The sequence below is a fragment of the Tiliqua scincoides genome, chromosome 2 (genome assembly GCF_035046505.1).
Source record: "Tiliqua scincoides isolate rTilSci1 chromosome 2, rTilSci1.hap2, whole genome shotgun sequence".
In the NCBI taxonomy this organism is placed as follows: domain Eukaryota; kingdom Metazoa; phylum Chordata; class Lepidosauria; order Squamata; family Scincidae; genus Tiliqua; species Tiliqua scincoides.
In genome coordinates this window covers 99260469-99285553 of record NC_089822.1, presented here as the reverse complement: position 1 = coordinate 99285553, position 25085 = coordinate 99260469, and the positions used below count along the sequence as shown (strand labels likewise).

The following is a 25085-nucleotide window of genomic DNA, read 5'->3' as shown; positions in this document are numbered from 1 at the left end:
CTTTCCTACAGATTCAGTTGTATAAAAATCTAGATCCGTAAGGCAGTGATATTAGGCACCTTGTCCCCGTCTAATAATTAGTGGAACAAGTTCTATAAACTAGAACAGCTTATTTAGAAAAAATGCAGACCTATTAAGTGCCCTCTGGTTCTACCTGGCTTTCACCATCTCCTCAGCCCTGTTCAAGTAAATGAACTTAGTAAAAGCCACTGATTTAAAACCACTTTATTTTCTAGAGTCAATCATGTAGCTTTCCCATGCCTTATTGCTTTTGGTTCTAGTACTTTTTTCAGTGCTTGTTTGTGGGTAACTCAGGATTTTCATCAGAGTAGAAATAAAAGCAGTACAATTTAAATCTTATCACAAGAAAAACATGATTCTGTAAAGTTAGTCCACAAAACAGCTGTAAATAGCTGAGGCTTAACGGAGTGTAACCAGTTCTTCTGAAGAAGTTGGATGAATAGCCACAGTCCGATCAAAGTCTGCTTTCGTCGCTCCCATTTTGACAGCCACTGCGAAGCCTTGGAGCATTTCATCACATCCTAACCCTTGCATATGTAGTCCTACCACCTTAAAACACAAGAACCATAATCATATCAAACACAGGTCTTCAAACATCATACAAAACACTGATACTTACACACCTCAAACTCATAAACTAGAGCAGCAACTTTCTGCAAACTACTACAGAAGGGGGTCTGGGCTAAGTAATTTCTGGTGTTCCATACTAGGGAAAAATAGACATGCTATGTACGTGGGTCTGAAACTAGTGCTCCTATATAGCCAGCTTGAAAGAAGTCCAATACTTAGCATGTTAGATGTATTATAGCAGCAGACCTTCAGAGCCCTTTACACTCCTAAATGGAGTCTTGGGGAGTAATACTGGCACATTAGCAGATCACAGTGGCACAGCACCGAGCAGATGGCTGCAATGTATGGTGTGCTAGTCAAGTTCCTGAAAGGGTTTCAGAGCATATTTTCAAAAATGCTGCATGATAGAATAGCAATGCCTGTTACATTTGTAAACAATTTTCCCTATTTTGAGCAGCAGTGCTGCTGAATAGTGCTTTACTCACCTGTTCCTCTTTATTAGCACAGACCAGTTTCATTAGACACTTAGTTTTCCTTTTAGTCATGGCATAGTACATTGGGATAAAGGAAGTCATATAGGTTTTCACATTCTCTTTCCCATATGTAGCTATAGCTTCCGCTGAAACACATTAAGATTCCAAGATAAACTTTTAAGTACAGGTGACTGAGAAACAAGTCTTTTATGCTTAAAGGCAATTCTTGCTGTTTATTTTTACAATAACTACTTAGGCTGCTGGAATCTACAGCATCACTGAGCATGACCCCTGGAGCTGACATAAAGACTGACTGTTGAAATCTTCAGCAAAGTATATGACATTCAAAACAACTATTAGGCTCTACTAAAGTATTTCAAGGCATTGGGCACATATTCAAGCAGACATGTTATAGATGTTGGCTTCAAAATTTACACCCTTAAACTCTAAACATGGAAGACTTTGCTCCAGTGTATTCATTCTGATTTCTGAAGAAAAAAAAAGAACCCAAAGCACTATATTGCTGGATTACATGATGAAGGCCAGGGGCTTTCAATGCTGAGTGCTTACACATAACCTCAACAATACGAAAAGAAAGGAGAGGAGGAGGAGCCAACAGTGGTCGAACAGACATGTCCCCAGGAGCTCCTGGGAGAGTTTGTTTTCCCCCAAATACTGCAGGTCTGAAGAGAACCTGAAGATCTTTGTTAGGAGAGACAAGATCTTCATCGGTGCAGGTATCTGGGAAACTGAAAGCCCGACCGGGGGGGGGGGGGCTTTCTTCTCAGAGGAATCTAAGTTTGTGACAGTATTGGGGGAGGTGCAGTGATCTGCAATCAAGCTGCTGGCTCCATGCTGAGATGCCATATGGAGGGGAAAAAAAGCATGAAGTGTAAAGTTTAAGCTGGAAATTTAAGATAAGCAAGTGTTAATATTGTCCCCAGCTCTGATTGACTGATTTGGCTAAAAGCCCTGGATATATTGGAGTCTCTTGTTGAGACTTTTTAAAGGAGGTTGAAAGTGCTCTTTTTCTCTGTCGTGGAATAAATTGGTGGTGAATTATAATTACAACTATAACTTGGGTGTGAATGAAAATCCAGAATTATTCTTGGACATAATTGGATATAATTCTCATTAGACTTTTAAGAGCTTTGTTTTCTCTGCACCAGAGATGGTGAGACTGTTTTCTTTCATTTTGTTTTTCTCTCCGTTAACCGCACTGGACTGTTATCTGCAAGAGGTATGTAAGGAATGTGGATGGCAGAGTAGTAATGACTCTGGAAGTGGAAGTGAGGAGAATAGTGAGAATAATATGTTGTGGACATCTAGTGGACTAGAGAGAAATTGCAAAATGGATTCTGTTCCAGAAATGTGGATACAGAAAATCTTGATTAATACAGAGAGATTGCTTGTTATGGAGCTACAACAGCTGAATTGGTCCTCGCAGATTCAAGCCAGTCTGGAGACTCTTTCCGAACAGATAGATGGCTGTAAGGAACAATTGAAAGATGTGAAGAAACAAGCAGAAGATAAACAAGGGAGTGAAAAAACGGACAAGGAGGAAAATCAACAGGATGAAGAGGTGCTGATGGAGATTAAGAAAGGTAAGATGGACAGAGTAACAGGAGTGCACAAATCACAAAATTTGTTGGAACAAGAAGGAAAAAATATATCCCTGTTAACTGGAAGAATGAGCACACCCTATATAAGAAAGTGTGGATTTATCAGATTCTGTTATGGAGAAAAAATGGAAAGAAAGAAAAAGAATCCTGAGGGGTAAAGAAAATTGAAGGATTTATTCAGCTAATAACAATGGTCCAAATTTATTTGAAGAAAAAAAGAATATGTATGAAATTGATAAATATGAATTAGAATGTATTAAAAAATATAGCTGGAAATGTAAACATGTGGAAGAATTATTTTATATGTGGTTATTATGTCAAAGAAAAAAGTGTAATTAAATTGGAAAATTAGATTGGAGTTGAAATAGCTGATAATTTTGGTAATTGGATTATTTTGTTTTAATATTAATTAACAATTGAAGTTGTATGTTTGTGTGTGTTAATTTAAAAAAATTAAATAATTAAAAAATACGCAAAGAAAGCAGGGGTAAAAGTGAAACGTGTGCTCCCTAAACCATAGTTAGCATTATAATACAGCAAATTCATGAAGGTTCAAAGGACATTCTCGCCAAGCCACTTGAGTAGTGCCCTATGGCAATGGATACAAGGCTTTGTGACAATGTTTGTCATGTCACTAACTTTCAGAATTTTCTTACATTGGTATTTTATCTTTGGTTCACTTAACCAGATAGCAACAAAGAGGTGAAAGATCCTACCTTCCGTTAGTCCCACTGTTCCAACAGGTGGATGACTAAAGACCACAGTAGGAATGTTGGTGTAATCAAGTTTAGAATCTTCTTTGCCTTCAAAAAGCCTGTGTGCCAATTTCCTTCCAGCCGCTATTGCGACTACAAGAACAAAATGTGGACACATTACCTGTTACAGCAATGATAAATTCTGTGTCCTGCAGAGAATCAACTGACTATACTACAGAGCAAGAGCACACTGGCATACATGTTGCTATGCAGCTGCTTATTTTGATCAACTATTTCCTCCAACTCCCCAATAGCTAGGGTAAATTATGACTTGATCAAAGTAGTCCTGGGAAAGCTCCACCCAAAGTATTTTAGCAGTATGAAGAGATGAATAACCTACCCTTAAAAAAGTTTGAATGGGGGGGGGAGTACAACACAACACATAACATCACAAAACAATATATTTCACATGGTGATGCTGAAAAATAGAAACTGTTTGCTTAGATACACACAAGAAAAAGAAGGCCCAATACACATTCCAACAAAACCACAATATTGTGGCCTTTCAAGCAATTTCATTTGTTGGCTTTGAATTTTGTTGTTGTTGTTAAAAAGCAGTATATAAATGAAGTCAATTTCCTGTTGGTGTTTTGGAAAGCATCAATGACAATGTGACCTTTATCCTCCCCCCTAAGACCTCAGTATTGATGCTTTCAACTGAATTTGCTGTAGCAGTCTATAAAGCATACAGAAAGCTGGTGAAGAGAAAAAACAAAAACAAAAAATACTTGGGTTATAGCCTCACTATTCCCATGTCCTCTAAGACTATTCCCATGTCCTTCCTATTCCATTTATTTTTAAAACACACCAATTCAGACACAAAAGTATACAACACTTTTTTTTAAAAAAACACCAACATACCTGGTGTAAGAAGTGCTTTTCCACATACATCTCCAACAGCATAAATTCCCTTCTTGGTTGTGTTTTGGAATGAATCAACAATAACATGGCCTTGAGTGTCTACTTTAACATCCTGACAATTGGAAGGAAAGATCAAGTAAAGGCTGACATCTTGGGAAAGAATGTCCAAGACTAATAGTGTTGAAGAATCTTTGATATCTGGACTATACATTTAATCTCTATCATTTCAGAACAACTGAATTAAAATGAGTTAAGACAGGAATCACTCTTCCTCTCTCCCCCCATGGTCTCAGTGAGGAACACATACAAGACAGACAGAGAACAACTTCAGGAGAGTTGTCAGTGAGCTGTACACCTATCAGCAATAGCTTTATAGAATATTTTTTGTATTGACATGTATAAAGAAATTTTCCAGAATTTAGACACTTCACATACAGTATATTATCTCAATCACTCTTCATCCAACAGTGGTTAGGACAGTGGGTTGTATCTTAAGTACAAACAACCAAGATCCAGGTAGAAAGTGTATTGTAAAAGTGAACAAAAACATTAACACAAATTTCAGCTGGGCATAAAATGCACATTACACCAGACAACAGCACAACCATTACCTCTGGGACAGATACTTTCAAAATGCCCTGAAATAATCATTACACTGATCAACCATCATACAAATTCAGGTTATACATTATCTAAATGAGCAGTTCTCTGCCAATATACATCTGTGCCAGATGCATTTGGACCAAGTGGTCTTCAGCAACTGATGATGTATTACTCAAACTGCTCCAGAATTTAACAAAGGGCCCTCTACACCGCTCCCTCAGACTGATTTGGTGCAACAAATAATCTTGTTTTCATTTTTATTATTACATTGTTTTAGTGAATTGTTGTTCATTTTTATACTGCATTTTATCTGAACCTTAGTTGTTCATTACATACTGATAGGACTGTGGTTATTTTCATTTTTTTTATCTTAAGGGCTTCTTCTGCTTATGAAAGACGCTCCATTTGTGTGTGTGGGGGGGGCGATGCAATTTTCACTACCCTTCCTACCCTAAAGCTCCCGATCTTGGCCAGAAAAAAAACTGCAAAGTGTTGGTGGGATCTCAGCAGAAAATAATCAGAGGAGTGCAGAAGAATGATGCAAAATATCACCCCTCCCCACACTGCACAAACAGAGACTCTTTGGTTGATAAAGCACATACTTGCGATGCAACCCAATGTTATTTGGGGTAGGGACTGAGACACAGTGGTTTGTCTAAGACTACCTAATGAATTCATGGCTGCAGCAACATCTAAACTGATACAAGTGGATTCAGAGCTCAGTTTATTAGGGCAGTAATCCAATCACGTCTTAGTACACTAATCAGCCTATTAAATCTACATAAATAAAATCATTGTTCTGAAGTAAAAAAGCAAATTTTCTATGAGTTGAATCATGATTAACTAAATTTGGGATACAACCCTATTTTTCAGATGATGCATGCACATTGCAATCATTGTTTAGGATAAGCATTCCCTCCTTAAAAGGGAATGCCTCTTAAGGCATTGTGGCTGTTCACAAGTACTTGTAGTAAAATGTGTTTTAGAAATAAGAAAGTGAGGATTTCTTGTAACACATTTGTGTATTACTAATAAAGATCTCTTAACAACAGTCAGGAACATCAATAAAGATACAAGAAGACAAAATATTAAAAATAAGAGCTGGTTACAAGTTGTGGAACATATCTTCATAGAGCAAGCTGAATAGGTATGCTTGCTTTTGCTACAACTGCATTTTTAGAACTAATAAGCAACTTGGTAGAAATAATTTTCAGTAGATAAACAGCACAAAGGTAGAATGAAATACCATGTATGTCTGCAGCATGATCATGACCCAAGTCACAGTCCCACATGATTGCTACACATGAGTAAACTTAGACCTGTAACTACACATTCACTGTACTCCTATCATTGATAATTTGGCCCCAGGCACACTAAATTTATAGCAACTGAACTGAACCTGGTCTCTTGTACTGTAGGTATTATGAAGGAAAAACATTTCTCTAGGAAATCAACTTGGTATTTAGGACTTGTTTTCAATTCAGCTCCTACTTAAATATATTTTATTTAAAAAATCTGCTACCACATAGCCGCAAGACCACAGAGCAACCTACAAACAGTGGTAAGTGGCTCAGTTTGGCAAGCAAAGCTCCTTCATGCTATTTTAATGCATTTGAAAAAGCCAGCCAGTCAGCCCTGAGCCTCTTACCACTGTTTGTAGGGTCACTCTGTGGTCTCCAACCCAGAAATAACTGGTGATGACATCACCACATCATGCATCATCACCATTTACTTCCAGGTTCGAGTGCTGCACTTGCAGCATGGAGAGCATCACGACGGAGTTAAGTTTGGGAACCGCTGTTTTAAGATGACTTAATCTAACCAATCGATTGATTAGATTACACTAAGAATATATGTAGTGTGTCAACATCCATATTGTGTTAAATAAAATCATTCCTGCTCACCACTCGGTCAAGATTTAGTTCCTCTGTGTTGGGTTCTCTCCCAATGGCCCATAATAGACAATCTACATCCTCAATAGTGTTAGTGGTGGGTTTCCGATTTGGAGGAGATGATATTACCGTTATTGACAGCAATCCAGAAGGTGACTTTGTGACTGATTTGACCTGTAGGAAAACAGAGATGATTGAACACTGATAAGTAAACTCTACAACACACTAGCCATTAAGATGAACTTAGATTAAAGTGGTTTATAAGACTCATACCATGATTTTTTTTTTTTACATTAAAAAGTTAGCAGATGGAAGGAGCAAGGGTTACTTGGAAATATATAATTAGGCCATTTTTGCCCTGCCTTTCTCCCACCAAAAAGGAAGCTCAAGGTGGCTTATAAAGAAAGAATACATACAATAAAATATAAAACATCTAATTAGCCATGTAGACCATCCAAGAGGTAAAAACACAGAAAAAGCACAGCACAAACAATATAAAAGCACTGTACAGAACAGTGATGACCACGATAACAGCAATCAAAAACAGCATAAATATAAAACAGCATTGTAAAGCCAAAATCAAACAGTGACATAAAATCATCAGTAACTGAAAACAATACAGCAGCCTGGTCCAATTCAACATTGCATCAAAAAATTAAGCGGGAAAGGAAGGTTTTCACATCCCCCAGGGAGGTCACTACTCTCAAATCAGAACAGAAGGAATTCCATAATTGGAGGTCTACCAGCAAGAAAACTCGGATTCTTGACACTGCCCCCCCAAACATTCATTAGGGATGGAATGCACCGGAGTAGCCCCTCAAGTGACTTTGGGGCAGGCCAGAATGTATGAAAGAAGCCTGTCCCTCAAACACCCTGGGTCCTAACCTATAAAGGGCTTTAAAAGCTCAAAATCAGCATCCTGAATTGTGTAAAGAAACAGGCAGGCAGCCAGCCAGTGCCAGTCGAACTGCTGAGCATCAGTGACCATCCAGGCTGCTGCGTTCTGCACTAGTTGCACTTTCCAAACAGTCTTCAATGGCAGCCCCATAGAGTGTTTTCGCTAGTCAAGTCCAGATTTCAAGATCAAGAGAACCTGTTTTGTCTGGATTTAGTTTTAGCATGTTAGTCATCACCCTCAAGAATGTCCAGGTTTCTTCATACTGAAATTTTGTTTCTCAAAAATCCTTTCATAGCAGTAGAGAGATCCAGTGGTTTTACGACTCTGGAAGAAGATTGATTGAGACTTGGTGATCCTGTGGGTGAAGCTATAGATCAGTAGTAGAAGAGACTTTTGCATGCAGAAGATGCCAAGTGGCCTCTCCTATGTTGCCAGGTTGGCAGGGCTGGGAAAGACGTGGAGACTATTGCCAGTCAGATTACAGAGTTTTAGGTTAAAGCTGCTCCTTGTATCCTGTTCCTTCTTTTGGGTCTAAGCTTTCAGCAGATTGCATTTCTGCAAACAAACATAGATTTGGGAATAACTGAAAACCTGCTTTCTAAAGAAAATACAGGTGGTTTTATTGGAACGTCACAAGTGTTTCCCAAATTGTGGGCTGAGAGCCACCAGTGGGTCATGACCCAATTGTTGGTGGGTCATGAAACTGACATACTAAATATATTGAGCCCTATGGAAAGTGAAACAGAGCCCCGTGTGTGTTTACTCAGGAATAGGTAAATGTGCCTCAGTCCACTTCGAAGGACAGGCTGAGAGGAATGCAACTCCACCAAGATGTTCCTGATCGGATGACTGCGGAGCTCAACAAATGCTCCAGAAAGCTTTGTTTCCCCACCACCACCACCACCAAAAGGATAAAAACGGGCTGTTAAAGTGAAACTTTTCTAGGCTCATAAAGCTCCATGGGTCTCAATAGTGTGTCATTTTAAAAAAATGGGTCCTGGTGCTAAAAGGTTTGGGAATCACGCTATAGAATATTCATACCATTGTAGTTTAGCTTAACAGGGAATATGAATGGGCCTGATTTAAGTTACTGGTAAATATTCATGTTTACAGAAATCATAAATTGATCAATAGATTCCATCCTGCTTCCACACCAGACTAGTAACACTGCAGATAAAATTGCTCACATCCGCCATAATTTAGACTCCACATTGATGTTCCCACAGAACCAGTTAGTCCTGTTATTTGGCATTTTTTCTGTCTTGTACAGACTGAAGATATGAACAGATCCTTGAGAGTGCAAGGTCATCTTCCTGACCATTTGACCCTTGAACAACTCAAGTTATCAGATATACCCAAAGGGCTCACAGAGTGGATAGAGAGAGTTATTAACCAATTTCTGTCCTGCCCACAGGTGTACACACTTGATTCCAGTTGTGAATATGCAACATTAGACAGAAATGGTTTAACGTATCTCTGTGATGGAGGGGATATTGCCAATAGTATGAAAACAGGCTGTGGCAGGGAGGGGCAAGTCCAACGCGGCTTGACACTAGTTAAGTCACAAGTCTCCAGAGTGTTTTTGTGACTCAAAGACTCGAATCACGAGTCTGCTGTTCCCATTCCATCTGTAAATAAGGCAGGGTGGTGGGATGGACTGCTTAAGAGTGCAGACAGAAGCAGCAAGAGGGAGGAGGGTCATGTGCAGTAGCTGGGAAGCTTATCAGTATGAGTCAGCTCTACTCAGAAGTAGTCCCATTTGCACCAGTTATTCAATGAGGTTTCTTCTTCCCAAGTAACAATGGAGTGCACAGGAGCCACATGGTTGGAAAGCGTGATTGCTGCAAACCGCCTCCCCTCCCTGGGCTTCTCCAGTCAATTCTAAGGCAAGAACCCCCTTGGGCTCCTCCTACTGCCCTACCTTATCTAAAGGAAAAAATCAGACCCTCCATTCTTCATCCAATGATCATTGGTTCCTTCAGAGATGGATAACAGAGCCCACTACTACCTTCCCTGCTAAACGCAAAACCAAAGCATTAACCCTTCCCTACCTCCTGGCTGGAACTTCCCTGCTGCTCACCAGGTCTGAATAATGGCCTCACAAGGTCTTTTGTGCCATGAAAAAAGTAAGCAAGCACACCCAGACACAGAGTCATGGGAACCAAGTGCTGAGTCAGTGGCCTGAGACACAAGCCAATGCCAGTGTCATTGAAGTAAGTGACTTGAGTATGCATGAGTCAGCAAAAAATGTGTGTTTTTGCAACTTTGTGACTTGAGTTGACTCGAGCTCCCATCCCTGGGCTGTGGAATCCTCACTCCTGAAAAACCTTCCCTGGATTCCACTGTGTTGAGGAATTACAAGTCAACCTCCTGTTTTCTAGGCAAGGGGATGATGTAAACTGCTATAGATGGTTCTGAATGAAAAAGAATATGAATCCTTTTCAGTCCAGTTTCAGCCTTTGAGACTGAAACTGCTCTGGTCAACGATCCAACCAGGTACTTGACACATCCCTCTTGGTCCTGCTGGGTCTTCTTTGTGGCATTCAACATTATTGACTATGTTCCTGGGATATTTGACTAGGCTGCACCTGTGGGGCACTGTTTTGTAGTTGTTCTGGTCCTTCCTTACTCCCAGGTGTTATTGGAGAACTCCTGTTTGGCACCTCATTGGCACCTTGTTCCCAATGTTATTTAATATCAATATGAAATCACTGGAAAAGGTCATCTGAGGGGTTGAGTTGGATGTGCAGATGACATCACTCTACCTTTCTTTGTCATCTAATGCTGGGAAAGTAGTTGAAACCCTGGAGCGCGATCTGGAAGCAGAAAGGATCCAGATGTGGGCTAACAAGCTGAGATTAAATCCAAACAAAACGGAGGTACTCTCGGTTCAGAAATCCATGCAGATATTGGAATTGTTCTGAATGGGGTTGCACTTCCGCAGCTTGAGAGATCATCTGTTGGTCCTGGATAACCAGGTGACAACAGTGGCCGGGAGGCCTTTGCCCAGTTTTAGCTGCTGTACCACTTGTGGCCATACCTGAATTGGTCCTGGCCACAATGGCCCATGCCTTGGTGATGTTGAGAAGTGACTACTGCTAAACACTCTACATTGGGCTTTTACTGAGGACTGTTCAAAAATCATAGTTAGTGCAGAATGTCGTGACCCATGTAGTCTTCAGGGCTACACTGCCATCTGTTTCCAGCTCTAATTTGCTGGTTTTCACCTTTAAGGCCCTGTGCAGCTCAAGACTAGGATATCCAAGGAACTGCTTTCTCCTACACAAATCAACCCATCCCCTAAGGTCAACAGAGTAGGTCTTGCTGCATGGGCTTTCCGCCTATGGCAGAAACCAGATTGACAGCAATGAGGAGAAAGGCCTTCTCTGTGGTGCATCTTTGTTGTGAAGTTTCCTCCCAATACAACTACCCTCTTCCTTTTAGCCTTCCAATAGGGGCTTCAGACTTTTCCACCTGGTCTTCTCTTTTTAGCTGCTTTTGGGTTTTTTGCTTATATTCCATATTGTGTTTTAATGCCTTTTATTGCTATGTTCACTATGATTATTTTACTATTACTGCACTTTCTTTTGCACTTTGCTGTTTTTCAACTATACCATATGCTGCCTTGAGCACTTTGATTATTCAAAGAGAAAGAAGGAGTATAAATCACTTGAATAAAATAAACTCGAACTATTCAGCACCAGTAAAAAGGGAACAAAAGATTATGTGTATATTACATTCAGAATTATTAGTTATGCATGTAGGTAAAAATAAGTGGAAAACAGACAATACCAGTGAATATTTCCAGACATCTACACCACCATGCTCCAACTCCTGTGTGCAGTTTGAACTGATCATTGAATCAAAATTCCTCAGTACCTGTAAGGAAAAGCATTCAGTCAGGTTACACAGTCACCTTTGCTTAAGCAGTATCTTCTCACATCCCATCACTTATCAGAGCAGGTGTAGGAGACTAACTAAAGCGACAATCCTATGTACTCTTATCTGAGAGTAAGAACAATCCTTTCCAACTTTCCAGCACTGATGCAGCCACAATGCAGTTCCAAGGTAAGACAACAAATGTTACCTTGAGATGCACTCCATGACTCCACCCTCCTACTGCAGGATGCAGCACATGTCCTACTGGCATGGCTGAATCAGCACTGGAAGGTTGGATAGGATTGGGCCCTAAGTGTCATTATACAGAACGGGACTTAGACATGCCTAGGATGACACTGTTCTGTAAACCTTAAGTTCCCCATTCAAGACATGCCTCTAGCATAGTCATGCTCACTCACTAAACCACCAATGTGATCTTCAGATTCCCATTCCTCATTCCAGGCAGCAGTATGCGGTTAGTGATGCTAACCTTTTTCACAAGGTGTTATATGGACTATTGAGATTATGTATGTGAAGCAACATAACACTCAAAGCCCTAAACACATAACAAATAGTCCCCCCACCCCTTTTCTACTGCACTCTGCTAAGCAAACTATGGACTGCATTCTGCATTTTCACACATGGCTCTCCAAAAAAAGGAATCTTTAGCACATTTTTCCTCTTTGGCTTAAAGGAAAAATACCTTACCAGATGCTGCATTTGAAATCATGGCATAGGTCACTCTGACCAGAAATGTGTCAGTCTGCAATATCAGATCAACCTCATATCAATTAAAACATGTATCCCAAACTTATCTGGCATTGCCCAAGTCTTCCCCCCAATTTATCCTGAAAGTTAAGCCTCATTGCTCTTCTCTTTCAGCAGGGCTGACATCAGAGGAATGCAGCAGCTTGCTGAACAGGCGAATTGTCCTCTGGCTAGGGAGTGTTGCTGATAAGGCAGTACCAATTGTCTGGGCAGGCAGGCAGGCAGCTGGAAGGTTCAATGGACAGGGCTGAAGGCACTAGGAGAGACAACATCTCATATAGGATGGGCCCTGGAAAACTTGTGAATAAGCAGGACAATGATAACATTTGTGCAACTTGCTAGCAAGACCAGGATCTCACTTGAAGCTCAGGAGAGTCCAGTGAGTTGCATAAGAGAAAAAGGAAGGATAGAGAGGGGTCTACCTTTTCTTAAAAGTGAGCCACACAATAAGTACAACTGTTAAGGCATTTGGAGTGGGAGAAATGGGCAGTTCTGGTTCTTTATAGAGTGACTCGATGGAATGTAGCAAGGCATTACATTTCTGAATTTGTTTTATTAAGCCTCCACAAGACTACTGTTGCTTGCAAGGAATGAAGGAAAAAGGCAATGCTATACAAGCTCTTTTTAATCTTTCTTTCTTTGACATCTTGGATGCAGAAGTATGGTTAAATGTTGTAACAACTTGTTTTTCTTATTTTTTGTTTTGGTAAACACTTTAGTTATCTAAAATTGAAACACATTTTCTGCTTTACAGCTTCTGGAAAATATGCCTATAATTTTTAAGATATCAATTTTCATCACATACCTAGAGTTTATATGTAGGAAAGTTTAACCAATTAAAAGTATAATCCAGACTGAGAGATTGGCAGGAGTAGGCTTCCTGCACTGGCCCAGGAGTGCCGTGAACATGCCATGATGGGTATATGCAACCTCCTGATTTTAGGAATGGGCTATGTATCAGAATGCCAGATGCAAGGGAGGGCACCAGGATGCAGGTCTCTTGTTATCTGGTGTGCTCCCTGGGGCATTTGGTGGGCCGCTGTGATATACAGGAAGCTAGACTAGATGGGCCTATGGCCTGATCCAGCAAGGCTGTTCTTATGTTCTCACACTCATGCCTCCTCCATAGTCGGATGGGCTAGTGCAGAGGCCTGCGCTGGCCCAAGGAAACAGGATCAGTGCCCAGACAGGGTAAATTTGCACAAGCCCAGGCAGACTGATGCAGGCAGCGGGAGAGGGTGACAAGAGCGCTTTCTGGGAGTGGGGAGGGGACATTTCTGGGCAGAGGGAGGGTGGGCTGGGACTGGCTGCAGCAGTGCAGGCTATACTCTAACCCCCACTTCCGGCCTGGAGAGCCTTTCATGGGCTGCGGATGTGCACCCACGATTTCACTGGTGCAGCTCTGAGTAGGCCCATAGGAGTGGCTGGAAACATTTGGGACAAGGGGGAAAATATCTCCTTATCACGAGTTGCCTTCCAGTCACCTCTTAACCTGCACTGGATACAGTGCAGGCCTCTCAACCTGCCTGATCCAGAGCAGGTTAGAATTGGGCTGCCCTTTGACTCAGGCCCGAACTTGATCCTGTTTATCTCATTTTTCATTTTTTTCTCCCCAAATACAAATAGCAACTTCATGGGGCCCTGATCCAGGCTAGGACCACAGGATGGTGAGGGGCCTTTAACATACAACACCGCCCCCACTCTGAGCCATGGTCCCGGTCAAAATTCTTAACTCCTCCCCCCCTCCAGCAGCTGCTATTTGGGAAGGAAAAAAGCTCCCATACATGCCAACCTTCAGAAGTTTCAGAACAAAGACAAGGTCCCACCTTGTAGCAAAAAAATAAACTTTAACTTTAGTGTACAGTGGTGCCTCGCAAGACGAATGCCTCGCACACCAAAAAACTTGCAAGATGAAAGCGTTTTTGCGATTTTTCTGGTGACTCACAAGAAAAATTTTTCTATGGCCGTGCTTCACAAGATGAATTTTTCTATGGCCATGCTTCGCAAGACGAATTTTTAAAATTAAAAAGTTGAAGTTTTGTGCTTGAAATTTTTGAAATCCTCTGTACAGTATGTATGCCTTTAAAGAGCACTTAACACTTTGTAAACCAAATTTGACTTTGCTCTTTTTTGCCCATAGGAACGCATTAATTAAATTTCAATGCATTCCCATGGGAAACCGCGCTTCGCAAGACGAAATTTTCGCAATACGAAACTACTTGTGGAACGAATTAATTTTGTCTTGCGAGGCACCACTGTATTTTAAAGATTTTTTGCCAGATGCTACAAAAAAAAACTCATAGGAGTTTCTAAAAAAACTCCTATGAGACTCAAAATTTTAGAATTAAATCAGATGTGCCCAAATACAACCTCTGTATACAAAACAGATATACAATTCCGTCTCCTCTTTTGCTAAATAATCCACACATACAACTGCAGTCATGCTAAGTCACAAGGTCTGTTCTCACAATTGTGACTTTTAGGGTTAAAGTACACATGATATTTAAAGCATATTAGGTTCAATGGGCTTAGTTTTCTCTTTCATCAGTAGCCCTGGGACCAGGACCATGACACTTGAACAGGCTTTAACCCAACCCCCTGGCCACAGGGGTGCCAACCTGGTTGCTGTTGATTAAAAAACTTAGCCACCAGACATCGCCTGCAATTTGGCCCTCAGTGCTCACACCAGCAGCAAAAGGTTGTGACAGCAACTTTCCACCTTACAAGATCAATCAGTACTAGTGGATACGTCTGTGTGTTCAAATTCTAGTATTGCCCTAACCATCTCTCAAAGGTCAACATACCCAATAGCAATTAGAACAGCAAAAAAGCAAGTGAGTCTGCCTTACCTCATTATAACGTATTAGTAAGGATGTCTTTGAGCCTAGGGCTGAAAGGATGCCAGCTATCTCCACAGCTATATATCCAGCACCAACAACAAGACTACGCCTAAGAAAAAGAATAATGGATTGCAAGGCATACTACACACACACACAAACCTACCTCAGGGGCCTACACTGAATTTAAAGGGTATCAGCTTACCTCAAATCAATGCAGGGGGGTACTATTCAGGCCATTTCCCTGAATTTCCAGCTTGTTTTAAAAGTATAGTAAGTATATTTAATAAGCCTCTACCCCTTTTATGGAGATAAGAAAAGGCATGCAAGCAGCATTCAATCCAATGTCTCAGAAAGAAAAGAAAGCTTTGTTCCAATGTACTACCTGTGCTTCTACATTGACTATTTCTCAGGTGTCCACCTGCTGAATCAGTATGTGCCCAACACCCATCTATACGCCATAAGCCACACAGGGACAGTGCCAAACCAAATTCCTGCCAGTCCAAACTGCATCCCAAGATCGATACAGTTACACAGTTCAAAAAAGTTGAGTAAAAGAGCCTGCTCTGCTTGAAGCACCTGGTTTCAGCACTACATGAACATACAGTTTAAGTTACCCTGATAGTTTCTTTAGGCACAACCACTATGCACTTGTAAATCTCATACATTTCAGTGAGAACATTAGACATACTTTAGCTGCCTTCCATTAAAATCAGCTGATTCCAAATCCTGGTTTGATTATCTCTCAAGTAGCAATAGTAAAGATATTTTCATTTTTTTTTAATATTGGTTGATCCTCAATGAACACATCACGGTTAACCAGATGTCATATGGCAGTCTCTAGCAACCTGAGGAATCACTTCAGCAGTGTGAAATCGCAGTGCATTTTATACCTATTCAAACTGTGTGTGAGTGTGAGAGTAAATAAATACAAAGAATAATAACCTACAACCAACATACTCTATTCACAAAATAATCTCCTTTACAAGCTGTCACAGTGAAAACAAGTTGACCTTACAATGGCCAAAACCGATCACAACTTACTTGGGCAACTCTTCAAGTTCAAAGAACCCATCGCTAGTAATTCCCAAGCTGGCTCCTGCAAAATATGAAACAATGCCCTGAATATTTAGACAAGATTCATCAAATTGGTCTAATGTATCACTCAACTTTTGTAGCTCTTGCTTCCCAAGACAAGGCCTCTTTACACACTAAATGTTTGGGATTAATCTAAAACAAACTATGTATAATACAACCATGTACAATACAAAGATGCTAGTCAAGGAACCACGATTGATGGCAGCACCTCATCAAGAAGAAAACTTGAGTTTATTTCCATATAATGTATGGAACAGTGCATACCTTCTAGGTGTGGATCAGAATAGCAAATACCAATAGGGTAAAGCTACCTGTAGAAAAGGCAGCAGAAATACAAATATTGTACTATATGTCAAAGGAACACAATCAAATCATTCAGGAAATTTGGAAAAATAATTTATTAACCAAAAATAGGAATATAGTACTACAGATAAGCTATCATCCCTATCCAGAACACCCTGAGACTAGACACCCACACATCAATTTGGCAGCAAACTAAAGACAAATGCCTCTTTCCCTCCAGAGAGAAGAACGCTTAGCAGTTCACTTCTCCCTGAGCACTCTTGCTCTCATTGCTTAGCTTCTCCAGAGCACAACAGGAGTCTGCTGCTCTGTTTGCTCTGCAAACATCAGCACAAACAAGAGAAATCCATGCCTTCTTCCCAAAGCCTTCTGTGCACACCAGAGTGGAAACAGTTTGTTATAAATATCAAACAGAGACTGGCAGTAATATTGTGGGTCTTCATCAAGACACAGAGAAATCTGGAAGGCAGTCAAAGTAGGGAATGTAAGAATAATGGGCAACTTCAGCTAGCAAAGCCTAAGTAGAGTATTTGCATTTACTGTACTTGCATTCATCCCTTATTACCTCACCTCCCTTCCTCTCTTCTCTGAAGTCCGATACCATAGAAATTTAAGCTACATAAAGACATACATGGAAACAGGAATGCACAGTGGCTTTTCTGTAAAGGGCATGGTGCATCCTTTCCATGGTGCATCTGTTTTCCCCTACCTTTGCCCCTCAAAGGGCACATGAATCTCACTTCAAATTTAATGCAGACTGTGATTCTTCCCCTTATGTTTTGGACAGGCTCTCCATTTTTATATCTGGTTAGTTTTTCAAGCACCTGTTTGGTCATTTGCTGAAATATTTGTTTAGCACTTTATTCTTCTCTGTTAAACCTTTTCAAAAGAGTAGCTTTTAAATAAAACTTAATGAATACAAGAGCCAGCCAATCAAAGCTATCTACCTCAGCTCAAGGGAAAGGGGCTTCATGATTGGTTGTGCCAGTTAGTATAACCAGGGGGAGAAGAGGGTATATACACCATTGCAGCTGACCCACCACTAAAAACTATATCCATCTGTACACAACCTTAGGCTATAATCACCTTGGGGGAGGAACTACTATTTGTTTTTTTAATTTCTCTAAAAAAATGCCATATGAATTGATGGAACAATTTTAAAGAGACAAACAATTCCATGCAGGCACCACAGAGTTGCATAATGCAAGGAGCAGCACAAATATAGGGGACAACTGCATTTGTTTTCATACTATGACAAGTAATATAATGTAGAATCTTTTGAAGATTTCTAAGACAAACACCTTTACTACTAAGCCAGATTTTGACTTTCCTTAACCTCAGGACAAACAAGGCACTGGTAATACTCTTACCTGGAATATCACTTTCACTAGGGATTGAAGGCCGCCCACCTGTTGCAATCAGGATGTGTGGTGCAGTGTATTTTTTACCATCAACCTCAACTGTTGGTTCACTGTCAGATGTAAATCTTGCATTGCCATGAATACTTTCCACATTAGCCTATGAAATCAATTTTAGTTTGAAATGTCAGTCTAAACATTGTCTCAAATACTATATAGAAAAAGGAATTCAGCTAGTTCCCCTCCAGTCACAGTGTTTGTGCCTAACAAACCAATCTTGCTTACCCTCCTCCACTGTTTGACATATTTAGATAACCAAGGACCCAATCCTATTGAACTTTCCAGTGCTAATGCAACTGCAATTCAGCCCCGATATAAAAGAACAAATGTTCCCTTACCTTGTGTCAGCCTCTGTGACTGATCCTACACCACAGGATGCAGTGCACACCCCACTGGCATAGCTGCATTGGTGCTGGTAAGTTGGATAGGATTGTGCCTTGACCTTTTAGACATCCAAAGCTACTATATATTTTGATATCACTCCTCTGGACAGGTTTCTAAAAAAGTGATTTGATACTGTACTCATTTATTCCATCTCTCCTGAACTCTGGAAGCAGGACTTAACAGGGAATTTTTTGCATGCTCAGCAAACTGCAATTCCTTCAATGATTCCTTGGTGAAATCATGGTGGTGTAGTGGTTTGGGAGGTAAACCTGGAAGATCCAGGTTCAAATCCCACCTCAACCATGAAGCTTCCTGGGTGACCTTGGGCCAGTCACTTTCTCTCAGCCTCACCTACCTCACAGGGTTGTTGTGAGGACAAAAGGAGGGGAACAGCTGTGTATACCACCCTGAGCTCCTTAGAGGGCGGTATAAAAATGTGAAAAATAAATACAGGTCCAGCCTATTTATACATGGATTTCTTATACACGGATTTGACTCAACAGGAATGGCCCTTGCAAACATGAAGGAATATGCTGATCCCTGGAGAAGGGAAAAAATGCATTCCTTTAAAATCAGTTTAAAAAACTGAACAGTCCTTTAACAATAGCCTCGTTAATGAGAGAGAGGGCAGTAGACTGACAATCCATCAGTCCTTCTCTCTCCAGCGGGACCCTTCCCCGATTGCTTTGTTGGCAAACAGTTGTACGAAAAATAGTACAATTTGTACAACAATTAGTTGTACGAAAAGGTGATTGCTTTGCATTGGTGAAGGGAGGGGCTGAGTGAAGTGCTTGGAGGAGGACTGATTGATGGTCTTCTTTATGACTCTTATCTTACATCACAAAGGTCAGCAAGGATGTTTTAAATCACCAGAGCAAAGAAATTTTGTTTTTTTAAATTGATTTGCTGTAGTTGGTTTTTTGCCATCCACCCGAGTGCTTGGAATGGAACCCACGCGAATAATGAGGCTCAACCTGTATATCATTTATTATAGGCTTGTACTCACTACTGTTGTTGTGTTTTTGTTTGTTATGTATACCAATAAAGGTCTTATCCATCCATCCTATCTATCTGTCTAGAACCATGATCAAAACATGTTTGTAGCATAAGACACTAATGGCCCAATCCTATCGTAGTGTTCTGGTGGCAGAACATGCTGCAAATGGCCACTAGAAAGGCTGTGGAGGCCCAGCAGGAAGAGGAGGGCCCACCAATGATGGTGAGTTTGCAAGGTGGGTGGGAGGCGTATCAGGGGGTGGCACCCAGCACAGGCAACTTGCACCAAATGCTATCCTCTTCCTCACCTCCTGACTTTTCCCCTCTCTCTGCTCAGACTTGTGCCAGCTAAACAGCTGGTACAGGTCCAAGGAGACACCGCAGCAATCAGGAGCTTTACAGGGAGGTAAGGGAAAATATATTCTCTTGCCTTTCCCAAGCTCCCCAGTCTGCCCCCTACACACGCAGCATACAGCACAGGCCACTTTGGCATTGCTACATGATATGGCAAAGAAAACCATAGGATTGGCTGCAAGAGCAGGAAATACATAAGTTCCTTTTCTGGTCATCTATAAACAATACATGAAATTATAAGCAGTTGAGGACTTCTAATAGAAACATTTACAAAAACAATTTACTCTTGAACCAAAACAAAACATTTCAATGTGCCAAAAAAGGCTTACTCACAAGAAAGGAGTGAGTAAGAAGATGAACCAACAGAAAATCCCAGTTTCCATATCTTGAAACCCACATAGCTTAAAGCAGAATGAAGGAGCTTTGCAGACCTAAGACTGGTTGAGATGCAAAACAAGAATGTTTACAAACCTTGTTCAAGTTATTTTGATAGATCTCATTCAGTCGCTTCACATAAGCATCACGCTTTTCTTTAATTACTCTGTAATAAAATGTGAGTTTTATGTCACTAAATTCTTTCATGTGCATACTGGCAAGACCACAGTTCAAAACCACAACCCTCCTTCTAAACTCCTATGCATCAGATATGCAAAACTGTTTCTGAAGTCAGTTTATTGACAGCATGCCCTTGATTCAAACTGATTTATGGTAGGAAGGAGTGACTGTTAAAAAGTCCATTAAATTTGAATGCACTGGGTGGAAAAATGCATGCACAAAGCATTTAGTTTTATATGTTTTGCGCCTGCTTGTTTTAGTTGACTAGTTTTAAACAAAGCAAAAAAATCCTTTGTTTCCAAAATCTGGAAAACCGAGGTATGGGGTAAACTGAGGGTTCACTGTATTTGTTTTTAAGCCTTTTTACATACCGATTAAAAATTAGCATTTTGGCTCTGAGGTTCTCCTTCTACCATTGGCAAAATGGCTGTGATATCACAAGATGCTTTTATTCATTTTAGTGAGACAAACACAGAAGAACTTGACTGCATGCCATAAGTCATCAGTCCATGTCCACTTTATCACTCATAATGATAACCAGAATCCACAGCGGAGGCAGTTCTTCATTTGCTGTTCAAACAGTTTCGAACAATAAACACAGAAGCAGTAATAGGAAAGTACAGGGACACTACTTCTGTATGTTCTGCAAGGAAGTCAGACCATTTCAAGATGTGTCCCAACCACAAGCAACTCCTAAATCTAGTGTTTAAAGCCATTTACATGTGGTAATTATATTTGCTGCAACTAGACCAGCATTTCCTACAAGTACATAAAGCATGACTGGCAGATGCACATTCCTATTCATCTATGTATACATATAATGGGAGTCCTGAGTGGTTGTGACATGTACACACTGGCTATAAGAACATTACATTTTATGTGCTTGCTGCAGGTAACAGCTATATAATTAGGACACAGTTTACCATCACACAAATATAAAGAGCCTCTTAGTCATTGTTGTCACTTAATCAGCCCTTAAACTAACATGCTTTGTTTTGTTTTATTAATTTCAGCCCACTTCCCTCAGATAACTCTGTAACTAGAGGTGATATCCTGTAAGACATAAAGAAAAAAGGTACAAAAACAGCTCTGAAATTGTTTATCCCATTTAAAAACTGCATCAAGGTTACATACATCAAAGGTTAAACAGGCTGCTTCTTGGGGAAGGTTGAGCAGTGCTGCCCAATCACCATTACAGACATACCCCCTGGCATTCATAAATCAGGCAGCAGCCTCTAGGGCCTCTAAAAATTTTGAGAAACACTGATCTAGGAGGTTACTCTGTGGGTTTCAGCATCCTGAAGAGACTGTTATGTCAGTTCAAAGAGATAATAATAATAATGGCTATTATTGTTATTATTATTATTGTTGTTGAAAATAGCATTCTTCTCCAACTGAATGGTAAACAAAGGCCCTCAATCTGAGCCAACACACTGGACAGTGAAGCCTACTTGATTCACAACCACAGGAAATTCAAGGGTTTCAGATGATCTTTTATCCAACCTCACAAGTAAAACCTGCTTAATGCCCACAGGTTATAAAAAAGAGGAACCATACACAGTCCTTTACTCTGTCCCCTCATGCAGGATGTTGAATGCCAGGATGGAAATCAACCATCTACCCACCTAGCTATGGATGCAAGGGCCAAAATCCCATACTTAAGGTAGAAAATGTAGTTAATTGGTTATGTTAAACTACTATTTTTCACTTGCCTTTTAACTTCCACACCATCTTTTACCCAACTATCTTTCTGTGATTCCTCAAGTGCCTTATTTTTGCCTTTTATTTTCTTCATCCCTTTAGTAAACAAAATCTTTTTATTGTCAGCATTCTTAACTCACCTGGTCACAGTCCAAGTGCAACACTCTAACCACTGCACCAGTGGTTCCCACACATACCAAGGTCATGCGCCTCTGCAGCTTCTTCTTCCCAACTCAGCTGGGTAACATCCAAGATGGTGGAGCCCCAAATCTCAAAGAATCTAAAATGGCAGCGCCCAGGAAAGCCAGTAGGAGGGGCAACTAGGGACATCCCACTCCATCCCTGAGAGTGTGCCACAGTGCCCTAAGCCATGGCACACGGTTTGAGAACCACTGCATAACACCATAATGCAGTGGTTCCCAAACTTAGCTTGGTCACACACCCCCACAGTCTTTTCATCGCAGCTCAGCAGACTGCTGCCATCTTGGATTTCACAAAATCCAAGATGGTGGTGCCCAAATCTCATAAGATTTCATGAGATCCAAGATGGAGGTGCAAATCTCCTCGCAAATCTTGCAAGTATATTATATGTACATACTTACACAACTGTTACTCCAGATTTCAAGCTTAGACTTACCGCCAATTAAACTTCACATTCCCTACTTCAAAACCGTAATCCATGTGATCGTGGATGAATTCAGAATGGAGAGCTGTGTTCCACATTACCTGTTAAATACCCAGGGTTAAACATAAAACAAATGAAAAATTAAGCAGTGGGCAGCCAAGGCCCATGTGGCTGGGCTTGCCACTGAACCTTTGTATCAGTGGTGGCAGCAGCATCCAATGGACCATGCGAAGAACAGTGCAGGTCTTTGCCCCAGGGATTCTACCTATGTGGCGCCAATATGCCACTAAGTTCTGTGTTGTGTAATACAAAGTAGGATACAGACAAACAAGCAGGAAGGCACATTTTTAATGATCTTGTACTATTGCCTCTTTCACCTACCAAATGTACAGATGGGCACAGTGGGCACAAAAAGCAAATAAAGAAAGCCTAGGATCTATTTTGAGTAGTTTCTGTACTTTTAGCATCCACTGAGTTTACACTTCCCCAATCAAGAATAAAACACATTCACTAAAAAATTCATTCAAAAATATTTAGAGTAACAACATATTTAAGAAAAGCCTTTTTACCTTTTTAGGAACGCATCCAACATTCACCTAGAAAAAAAAACAACAAACTGTGTCAAACACCAATACTTCTACGATAAGCAAGTATTTAGGAAACATGCACAAACAGGATCAAGTTTATTTGATTCAACCAAATATTTATTACACTACCACAATAACCATAACAGAAACTGTGGTGTGGTATGTGTATAGGGACATCTTGTTGCCATTGGCTTCTATGAGGCAAAGTGTAAAAAAGTACTGGAAGTGTATAAAGTGCATAGGGACATTACAGCAAGTTCAAAACCCACCCTGAACTACTGACATTGGGTGGCTTGGCTCACGTGGGCTGGGATCACAAAGGGAAGAGCAATGCCACAAGGCCACAACCCATGCCTCAACCCATGTGGCAAGAGGAAGTGTTGCACCTGGCACGAAACACTTTCAAGAGAAGAAATGTGTAAAGATATTTGGTCTCTCTTGAAACAAAATGCTACAAGCACTGCTACACTGGAGATAGAGGAAGAGGAGTGCGATATAGGCAGCTGAAATCATACTGGATCTCCCGTACTCGTTAGGTTCATTTTCAACCACTGTGCCATGGCACATTGGTGTGCCTTGAGTAGTCCACAGGTGTGCCACAGGAATTTGCAGGAAGGTCATTTATTAGAAGGGCCAATGGGGGATACAAACTTGCACTGGCAGCAGGGTGTGCCTAGTCAATTGTCAAAAACCTGACAGTGTGCCTTAACAATTTCAGCACCTTGTCAGTGCGCATCAGGAAGAAAAAGGTTGAAAATCGCTACAATAGGATCCTCTCTCTCTCTCACACCCACGCAAACACACACTTGCACATTTTTTTCTTTTCTTTTCATGAACTTGGGAGGAACATCAGGAAGCAGAAGACAGTATTCTAATATTGCTAAATACTTCATGTTAAAAAAACAAACCTAGATGACAATAAAGACCCCCCTTTCTTTTGCACACTATGCTGTCGCCCTACACAAAAAGGGTTGCAATGCATATCATAACCTAAGCCTGTGCATGCTGACTTTAAGTCTAAGCACTGCAAATACAATATACACACACGCGTGGCTCACTTAGAGTGTGCAATCCCATGCACACTTACCTAGGTGTAAAGCCCACTGACTATAATGGGGCTTACTCCCGAGTAGACATGCATAGAGTGCACTGTCAGAGTCCAATCTATGCACACCTACTCAGAAGTAAATCCCATTCCTGCCAATGGGGCTTCCTCCGAGGTAAGCGTGGACAGGAGCGCAGCCTCCCGCGCCGCGCCGAGGACTCACGCAGGTGCCCCCGAGCCGCCCCTTCTCGACCACGGCAGCCCGAGCTCCGAGCTCCGCGGCGCGCCGGGCACTGGCTAGCCCGCCCGAGCCGCCCCCCAGCACCAGGTAGTCGAAGGCTGTGACGGCCGAGGAAGAAGCGCGGAGCTGAGCCATGGCTGCGCGCAGGAGGCCGGCAGTGGCGGAAGAAGAGCCCAGCCGCGCCAACCGCATCACGCCTCCTCCCCGCGCCGGGCGAGGCCGGGCCCACTCTCCCTCCCTTCGTCGAGAGGGCGAGCCGGAGGGCGGGGCAGCCACTCGCCGCGGACTCTGGTTGGCTCAGCGGCCCGTCGCTCCTGGGACAGACGTGGAGGACAGCCAGACAGGGCCCCACAGCCCATGTCCCGCCCCCGGGACGTGCCCCTCCTGTGGAGGAAATTAGGTGGTTCCAGAATGTTGTGCCTTGTTTTGTGGGGCTCTGAGTGCACGACCTGTGCGTGTCTCCTCAGAAGTCAGTCTCATTGTAGTCAATGGGGCTTACTCCCAGGAAAGTGTGGCTAGGACTGCAGCCTCAGAGCCCAGTCCCATGCGTGTCTCCTCAGAAGTCAGTCCCATTAGAGTCAATGGGGCTTACTCCCAGG

The 25085-nt window shown here is 41.5% G+C and overlaps 1 protein-coding gene across 1 annotated transcript; it reads right to left on the bottom strand.

The window, feature by feature from the left end:
• Positions 1 to 210: 210 nt before the first annotated feature.
• Positions 211 to 24712, bottom strand: GSR (glutathione-disulfide reductase). The gene is made up of 13 exons (XM_066618076.1): positions 24469 to 24712; positions 23183 to 23209; positions 22626 to 22714; positions 20204 to 20273; positions 17951 to 18098; positions 16224 to 16278; positions 15192 to 15291; positions 11488 to 11574; positions 6810 to 6971; positions 4303 to 4414; positions 3403 to 3534; positions 1077 to 1210; positions 211 to 570 (listed from the first exon to the last, which is right to left on the bottom strand). The coding sequence occupies exons 1-13, from the start codon at positions 24676 to 24678 to the stop codon at positions 421 to 423; spliced, it is 1476 nt and encodes a 491-aa protein (XP_066474173.1). The 5' UTR covers positions 24679 to 24712; the 3' UTR covers positions 211 to 420.
• Between the last annotated feature and the right edge of the window lie 373 nt (positions 24713 to 25085).